At 39.1% G+C, this 9,548-nt stretch overlaps 1 protein-coding gene across 1 annotated transcript; it reads right to left on the reverse strand.

Moving 5' to 3' along the window:
- Positions 1–4,810: 4,810 nt before the first annotated feature.
- MC5R (melanocortin 5 receptor) lies at positions 4,811–9,225 on the reverse strand. Its single transcript, XM_032183460.1, has 3 exons — positions 9,208–9,225; positions 9,012–9,124; positions 4,811–8,162 (listed from the first exon to the last, which is right to left on the reverse strand). Exon 3 carries the CDS (start codon positions 8,078–8,080, stop codon positions 7,103–7,105), a length of 978 nt encoding a protein of 325 aa, XP_032039351.1. The 5' UTR covers positions 8,081–8,162; positions 9,012–9,124; positions 9,208–9,225; the 3' UTR covers positions 4,811–7,102.
- Between the last annotated feature and the right edge of the window lie 323 nt (positions 9,226–9,548).

Here is a 9,548-nt window from a genome sequence, read left to right on the forward strand (position 1 = left end):
TGAACTTGGCCACTCAGTGTCATGGAGCCCACATTCAACTCAAGCAGCAAGCCCTTTCATGACAGAAATTTGCACCAAAACCCATGAACCTGTATCTGCAAATCCAGACATTAAGTAGAAGTAAATGTACTTGTTGACACACTGTTTGTCCACCAATGGTTCAAATATTGGTACTTTCCAGAGGAGGAAGGAGCTAGAGAGCTACCACATCCTGAACTCCAGCTACACATCTCTGTGAAGTCTTGTAAGAGACTTCAGTGGAATGGGATCCATTTACACTGGTGAGGATCTTGCAGAGACTTTCGGTCAGGTTTCCAGTGCCTGCTGACTTTCTTCCTCTGAAACTGAATTTGGCATTAGTTCTACCAGGACATTTTTTCATACAGCCCAGTCCTCACAGCAGGAAAAGGCAATTCATCCTCATCCTCTGAAAGAGTGAGCTGTGAATGCAGACTGAAAATGCTTGCTCCCAGGCTCTACCACCTATACTACCACCTCATAAGCAGAAAGCAGGAAGTCTCTCTTTGCTATAGTCAGAGTTCTTTATGCCCTCTGGGGAGAACTTTTGGGAAAGAGCTACTTTTGGCTTCAGTGATGTATCTCAGAGCTGAAGTCAGTGTTGTCAGCACTAATAACTATGTTGCTGTAGATTTAAAATCAAGGTAAAGTACAGGAACATTTCCTCCTACCCTTTGAAACAAAAAATATCCTGGACATATTCCACTTACTATAAAGACACGAGGAACCTGTGAAGCAGAAATAGTATATTCACTATGAACTGCTGGGGTACAGAAATTCAGAGATTTTGGTCCTTATTCAAAACCCATGCAAAGCTTCCCATAAAACAGTTCAGGGCAGAGCTAAGACAAATGAAAGGCATAATACAAAGATGATAGGTATTCCTATGGTTCTCTTTTCAGGGTGGTTGAAGTAAGCACTAAGTTTCTGTGCAAGATACAATTGCCAATGAAAAAGCCAACTTGCAGGCAACAAACTCATTACTTGCCAAAAGTAACTTCCTGTTAAAAAAAAAAAAAAAAAAGGCAAACTAGGGAGAAAAAAGAAACCATTTTTATGTTTTATTTTGTTGTTACTAATTAAGGTGTTCGTGCAGCAGGCCATCAAAACAACTCACTTGATACCTATGAAAATCATCTGGAACCAGCATACAAAGCTTATAGATCCAATTCTTGATGTTCTTTAATCAGGCATAACACCAGCCTAATTGAAAGGAAAGGAGTGACAAATCACCATCTGGAGATAGCTGCTCAAATGAGATTCTTACCACCCTGTTCAAAGGAATGATGGGTTTCCAGACAAAATTTGAGTCTGGACTGAGGGTCCTTGATCCTCTGTCACCCAAAGCTTGGCCTGGACATGCTGAAAGCCCCTTCCAGCCACTGTGGCCAGGCTTCATTCCCACCAGAAGTGGGGGAGGTGGAACCTGTGTGTCTCAGAAGAGTTATGCTACAGAGCTGGAACACAGCCAAAGCGTGTGCTTGGACCCAGAAACACAGAAACACTCTTAAGCTCCATATTTTCTGCATATGTTTTATATGCTGTTATATGGCTGAAGCTTTAGCCGTTGAAAATGTAAGCTTACTTGGAGAATAGAGAGCAGATGTTCCCGTGAGCACTTGCAGGGAGGTAATTCATTAGAGATACTGCCATTTTCTGAATTATGAAGCATGCCGTGCTAAATAAAAGTATATTCCTATATACTGATAAGAAAATAACAGAGAACAAAACATGAAGCATCATTTGGCAGTGCAGAAATCTATTGTTCACCTATATCTGGATTATCATATGGTCATTTGGTCTCCTCCAAGTCAGAAGAATGTAGCAGATCTGGGAAAACAACATAAGGACAACAAGGTATAAAATACCAGGAAAAATTACATAGGCTAGGATCCTTGGACGGAAAAGAGAGGCTTTGTAGGTGGATATGAGAGAGTAGGATGATGAATGGCATAGGTAAATTGAATGGGAACCTGTTATTTCTCTTCCTTACAGCATAAAGATTCAGGGGAATTGAGGAAATCTCCAAACAGATGTTGTAAAAGAGAAGGAGGGGAAAAAAAAAAAAAAAAAAAAAAAAAAAAGCTTCCACATAGAATATCTAAACTGCAAAAGTTACTGATGAGTATAAAGAGATCCAAAAGTGATTAGATAAACTAATATAAGAAACACTTAGAGCTACCAGTCACAAAGCTATAAACATAATCTCCTGCCCAAGAAGTCCCTAAACCATAGTTTGCTGGAAGCTGAGAGGTTTATCATGCACATATCCAACTTTTGTATAATTCCCCTAAACAGCTGCTGTTTGTTTTGGTGGAGACCCTTTACTCTCATCACTCAGTACAGCCAGTCACACATTCTTAGGGGTTTTTGGACAAGCAGCTAAAGAAGAAACTGTCCTAGGGATAGTACTTAAGGACCATAAGATTTTTAATTTCACTGGGTCTTTGGTGTGGCAGGCGCTGAGGGAACTCTTTGTTCTGACACACTGATTCACTATCATTTTCAAAAATCTCAGGATGCAAAAAACACTTGAGTTTTTTTTCTTTGTCTTCAGATTTAGATTTCTGCTAGTTTGTTCACAGCTGGAGGAAATATTTGATAAAAAAAGATGCAAATTGGAAAGCAGTGTAAAAAATAACTGGATGAGAAAGAGCAGAAAGTTTAGGGGAAAAGTAGAAATTATACATCCTCATATTTATTTCATTTTTTAGTGTTGATTGTGATTGTAGTCTATATTTAGGAGTAGGACCTCATACATACATAGGCATGTATGCAATTAGAGACAGACCTCAGCTTCTCCCTTTCCATCCTGTATGAAGACCCAGCTGGATCCACGATGCACATAGCTGAGGTTGCAAGGCATAATAATAGAAACAGAGAAAGCACATCTCACCTGGAAAAAAACTAGCACAGAAACTTATGCAGGCAATTCCATCCCTGCCTGCATGACTGTCTATCTCTGATGTGGGAATCCCCATTTCCACATCCCCATTCCCTGATTTGTTCACTCACCTCACCTGACAAGAAGGGCACTGTGCAAGCAAAGCATGGCTGAAGACTGGGACTGTTCATTGCAAACCTGTATGCAGTAGTGGTCACCATAAACTGGTCTTCTGTGCAAGAAGCTGACCAGCAGGAAAAGAAGGATTTACTACTGGAGAAACAGGAGAACTCCAACCAAGGCTTTGGAAACAAAACAGAATCCTTTGAGGTTTTAGAGAGCAGACTTTGGGAGAAGGTTGGCTGCATTCCCACTGATGCATATACTTTTTCTGCCTCCATAAAGTTTGTATGTGCAGGAAATTCCTGTGATTTCTGAACTCCTTTTGCCCAGGATTCCTGAGGAATGCAACCGCACTCTCCAGAGAGTCACTTGGAAAAGGTGTTTCTAAGAGGAAAAACGTAAGCAGCAGGAAACTCCCAAAATGGAGTTGGGCTCTGGTTGCACACAGGGCACAGGCCTGTCATAAGGCTGAGAGCAATCATCACTCCCAGCTCAGATGCAGAGACAGCAGTACTCAGTAGTGAGAGCCCTTTGTGACACAACTGTGCCCATTTGGGAAGCTGGGTTGGCCCAGATTTTGATAGCGTAAGCAGAAGGATCATAAAACCACCTCTTTACTCCTCAGCTAATGTTACAGGAGACGACAAGGCTCTTGGAAAGCTGTTTTTTCCATGTACTTTAGAGTGGCCTTGGCCTAGAGAAGAGTTTCAGGCTTTCCTAAAGCTAGTATAGGAGCATGAAGGATATGGGATTATCCAGACAACACTGTTTTTAGCAAAAAACATTCATCCACTTCAGTCTACTGAAGCAAGAAAAACTTAGATCAACCATAGAAGTACCTCAGTGTAAGCTGGAGACAGAGTAATTTTAATTAAATTAAAATAAATAATTCAATTAAAATAAATAATTGCCTTCCAACAACCCGATCCTGCATTATTTGGGGAGAAAAATATTATTAAAAATATATATATAAAGTAGTGACACATGCTAGAAGCAGCGAAACGTTTGGTCATCAAATCAGTAGCAAGCAAAGGAAGTTGGTTTTGAAGCTCTGGGATAGAAATAGTGTGAACTTCTTTCCAATGACTGATAACAAACCATAAATATCTGGCAGCATAAGAAGAGCAGTACCATTATCTGTAGGAACACGGTGCAACAACAGCCTAGCAGCTGATTTTTTTCATGTCTGTCCTCTGACAGCAAATTTCATACTTAAACCATGCTTGCTTCTCCCAGTCTATCAGAATGCTTAGTGTTTTCCAAGAAGTGAAAGCATGCTAAACATTGCTTTCATTCTCTAGTTAAGCTGGAGAAATAAACCAATTAAAATATGTCATGTCCTCACATGTGTTTGATATATGTTCCTATACTGTAAACAGTATTTTTCAGGAACTAGCCTGTTCTTGAAAATGCTTTCATTTACCCCTTACACTCGCATGGTTCCCACCTGGAAAGCTTATAATGGGGAAACGATGCTGACACCTACAGGAACATAGGTATGAGTGTAACCACATATATAATGAGAGTAACCACATATATGAACCTGTGCTCTTTCAGAATGTGTTTTTTTTATCAAGGCACTTGTTTAAATTGAGAAGTGAAAGCCTAGAATGCAATATCCCTTCTGTGAATAAACTACAAAATGTAGCAGATCTGTTAACAATGAATAACCAATAATAGTGAGTTTTCCAACAGTCCAGTTTAATAATTTCTTCATATGTCTGTGTTTTTACATCAAATAAATTTCCAACACACAAAAAAAAAAAAAAAAAATGTAATGTACAGTTCAAGAAAATACCCAAAGCCATTACAGTTTTGGCTTCCTATTTGTTGATTTACAGTTATGTACAAGAATGTCTTATTTGTAATAACCAGTGAAGATTTAATGATTTATTTACAATGTCAGCTGTTCCCTTTTGCTATGCAGTTGAATTGTCTCATTTTTGATATTTACATTTATAGTAGCAGGAGACCATTTCCAAGTCCCATTTATGGATACAGTTAAGAGGTGGACTGAAGGAAGGCAAGATTCTTACTACCAACAACAGACGTACCTCTGAAATCCCATTTTTATATAAAACTGAAGGAAGAATCCAGCACCAAGTGCACTGATATAACCATTATATTGACAGTCAACATAATAAAGTGTCTCCACTGAGAATAATATTCCACTCATTTCAGAGGGAGGTATGTGCAAGCTGTAGGCAGTACATATTTCAAGCTGCAGCAGACAAAATGTACAACTCTGATGGTAAAGAGGCGCCCTACTTATCCTGCCAGAGACCTCCAAAGCAAATTAAAACACAGAGTATGTTACCTTTTTAAATGTGTGACAATATGTCATAGTTCTTACACAGGAGATTAAGTTGGGGGGAAAAAAGCAAAAAGTAATTGTCATAATACACAAGCTGTTTCATAGAACCACAAAATATCTCAGATCAGAAGGGGCCTGGGAAGGTCATCTGATCCAAATCACTCAAAGCAGGGCCAAGTTCAAAACTAGAGTTAGAGTGGGTTGCTCAGAGCTGTGTCCAGTAAAGTTCTGAGTATCTCCATATTGTGCAACCACTGGGTACCCATTCCCATGTTCAACAACCCTTATGATAAAAATAGATGCTTATAACACCTGATGAGAATTTCTTACCTTAGAAAGATAATCTATTGAGTCAATCATAGTCCTTCTATTGACAACAAGACTTAGAGTACCCTTAGATCAGGATTATTCTTTCAGCATTTTGAAAGAAATCATTCATTTTTTCAAGCTGTTTTGTGATATCTAGTCAGGAGGGCATATCTCTACTTGAAATATTTACCTTGCACATATCTCAGTGCAATATATGTATCCATTAGCATTAAGAAATCAATGCCACAGTTGCACTTCCTTTATCTGTGACAAATCCAATATTTTGCACATCACACAGAACAGCATGCTTATGAGAGCATGACTAGATGTGAACTGCTCACACAAAATGCATGAGGGGTTTCACCTCTGAATCCTCTCAGCAAAGACAAAAACAGTTTGTCTGGGGAGCAAAAGTTAGTACTCCATGTTATAGCTGCACATGCCTGAGTTCGACATCCCTGTTTTGTCCATGCCTACTATCCCTCCTGATCATCAAACTTGATTTGTCTCCCCCAGCTTGAAAAATGCTATCTACAGCACAGCTTCCTCCAATAACAAAAGCTACTCCAAGCTGAAATGCTTTTCTAAGGTCTATACAAAAGCAGCCACTCGTTCCGTCATTCTTTCTCTTCAAAAGCATATTTCAAGTTAGAGGCTGTGTGCCCTTTGCTTTCCCAGCCCTGGTGAATGAGCAAAACAAACTAGAATCATCTCAGTCTTCATATTCAGGCTAAAAATCAGGCTATGGTACATCTTCCCACAGACACAGTGATAAGAACACATAGAGTCAGATATGACAACACACAGTATGCATCCTGGGAAATCTTGTGGGAACAATTTTCTCTTACATAATACACATTTTATGACAGTAACAGTCATGACTACAATATAAGACTGCTGATACATGCATATTTATTGATCATAACTGTATTGAGTGAGGCATGTGAACCTTGATAATTGGAACTACTCCCATTTTATGACTTTGGAAGAAAATAGCCCCCCCCCTCCAAAAAAAAATAAATAAAAAAGTGTTAATTCTGGTCATCAAAATAAGTCATGCTGTATATAGAGAGACAAAGAATATTGAAAGAAACACGTACTGAGAAGCTGATGGGCTCATTTACATGGCAGATCACACATCACATTTGGTAGAAAGAAAAATAAGGCTTTCCCTGTGCAATCCTCTTATAAGATCCAGAGTCTTCGGTAGGTTAAATGAGGTTCAAAATATTCTTTCTCCCCTTGATGTAGATGCACAGAGTAGCTCCTACCACCAGTGTGAGAGGTTCATGGAGGGCAAGAAAGGTCAAATCACATTTAAAAAAATAATTCTGATTGCCACATAAATCATTACAGCTGGATAGAGGAAGCTATTCCATAGGCCTTTTAGCAGAATAACAGGGTGCAGCACAATGTTGCAATTCAGTTCTCTTCCCTGGTTTTGTTTTGTTTTGCTAATATTTGTTTGATAATCTACAGGCCATTCTCAGGCTATAGCAACAAATGATCTCTTTGAAGGTCTTCCTCATTTCCTGGCTACGAAAGGCATAGATCAAGGGATCAATCACTGAGTTGCACATAATGAGAATGAGGTACATGTTGAAGTGAGACATGAAGCAAACACAGTAGAGGTTTTGAGGGCAGGAGATCATCAGGATGAGGTGGAGGAAGAATGGAGCCCAGCAAACGATGAAGATGCCAAGAAGCATAGTCAGAGTGATGGCTCCCTTCATACTGGTTCTTTGATGGACAGAGTTGTACCCAGGCAAAGCAGCTATTTTCTTCACATGAGTACGAGCCAGAAGGAACATATGGATATACAGTGAGACCATGAGAAACAACATGGTAAAAAACATAGTGATGAGACAAATTATAACATAAGTTGATTCATAATAAAGAATGAAGATAATGCCACAGCCCGTGCAAAAGGTCCAGATGCATGCAATGATAAGCCCTGATCTTTTCACTGTCATGATGTTGTGGTAACGCAGGGCATAGAAGATAGTGATGTATCTGTCTATTGCTATAGCCAGCAAACTGCACATGGAAGCCACTACAGATATGCAGATCATTGAATCAAAGACATTGTCTATATGACGGACAAAGGCATCTTCCATAATAATATGCCTATTGTTTATTAAGTATATTGTTATGGTCTCCCATGCATTAGACACACTAACCAGCATGTCAGCCACTGCTAAACTGCAAACAAAAAAATACATGGGTGAATGCAAGTTCTTGTTCTTAACTATTGCACATATCACTAAGATATTTTCAAGGAGGCTTACAATGCCCAGAGTGAGGAACACCTCAGCTGCAATGACCACTTGCTCACATGGTGATGACTTGCTCTTGACAGTAGGCACGGTAAAGTTGCTGCCAAAGGCACTCAGGTTTAGTTCAGAAACATACAGTTGAGAGGACGTGTTCATCTCTGGAAGCAAACACGTTCTGTTCTCTCTGAGGGACTTGCCAAGGAGTGTGGTAAATGCATTTTCCAAAAGGCAAAAGACCCTGCCAAAAAAAAAAAAAATACAGCATGACGAGAACAGGCAGAAGTTGACAAAACAAATATCAACCATTTCTACGTAATTTGGCTTGTACACATCCTGCCTCTTCCACACCATATTCCTCTACTGATTCTAAATTAACCTCCAAATGCCTCAGAGTTTTTCTACTCATCCTTACTGGGAAATTAAAACCACAAAATAATGAAGAGATTCATGCACTCTTCAACATTTTCATTTATCCTATTTGGTCTCCCAGAAGTGAGCACAATATCCTGGAAATTCTGCTGAACACAAAACAACAGTTTTCAGAGCTTGAGTTCTCAGAACCCTGAAATGTAGGAGAACAGAGTGTTAGGTTGAGCAGAACCTGCTCACTTGAATGTAATATATAGAAGTTGAATTGCTGCCACAATAAAGAATTGAACATTTCCAGTAAAAAATAAAAAATAAAAAAATACATGCTTCCTGACCTTTGCACTTTTTAAGTTTGCATGATCTGTGTTATAAACAGCTTGTCTGTGCAATACCGACATTCTCATTTTAGGAGCATAGTATTAAACCACTAACCAAGGCAAATCCATACATTCCAGGATAGAGTGAGGTTACAGAATTTGTAGGGGGAAATTCTGTCATAGAAATATGTTTTCTATTCCAGATTGAAAGCATTTTATTCAATGCTTTTTTGGTAATGAGAATATTCAAAGCAAGCTGTAAACCATCGGATTCTTAATAAGGGGCACGCTTAAAGCTGATTGTCAGTGACTTGTTGCAAGTAAAATTCAAAGCTTCTCAAGCTAAATCATTTTCAGTTTTTAAAAGTGACTTTTTATTTGTAATCAAGAATTAACTGTACCTATTTACCAGAGCTGCTCCTTCAGCTGCTCTTCCTCTTCATCACCCGCAACCTTTCCTCCAGAGAGCAGAAGTTTCGTCCCCTCTTCACCCGACATCTGGGGCTGGGGACTCCTTGGTGGGAACAGATGACATTATAGAATAAAAGGAATGAGTATATCCATAGAGTCAAGGCTGACCATGTATAAATTACTTACTGTGCAACTGCCTTTTTATAGTCTCCGAGCAATAATGACTTCAGTACTCAGGCTGTGGCTCCTCCTCCCCTTTGCCCTGCTGAACTTCTCTTTTCACAGATTTTGTTAGCAAAGGCTTGGGTTTTTACCACCATCTAGTGGTTTTCAAGTGTCTTTATTTTTAACTCGACAATGATTCTGATCTAAAATTGAGGGTGAGCTTTTTAAAATTCTTGCTTTCTAGTATATCCTTTATGGAAAATGATAGTAAAGAGGAAAATGCTTTAGGCATGCTTCTTTCCAAAAACATCTCTTATGTGAGTGGGTTTTTGTTGTTGTTGTTTTCTCTGCTTTTGCTAGTT

Source organism: Aythya fuligula, chromosome 2 (assembly GCF_009819795.1).
Source record: "Aythya fuligula isolate bAytFul2 chromosome 2, bAytFul2.pri, whole genome shotgun sequence".
Classification (NCBI taxonomy): Eukaryota; Metazoa; Chordata; class Aves; order Anseriformes; family Anatidae; genus Aythya; species Aythya fuligula.

Coding starts and splice junctions, on each gene's coding strand:
- MC5R (XM_032183460.1), bottom strand. CDS start 8,080: ATGAACACGTCCTCTCAACTGTATGTTTCTGAACTAAACCTGAGTGCC.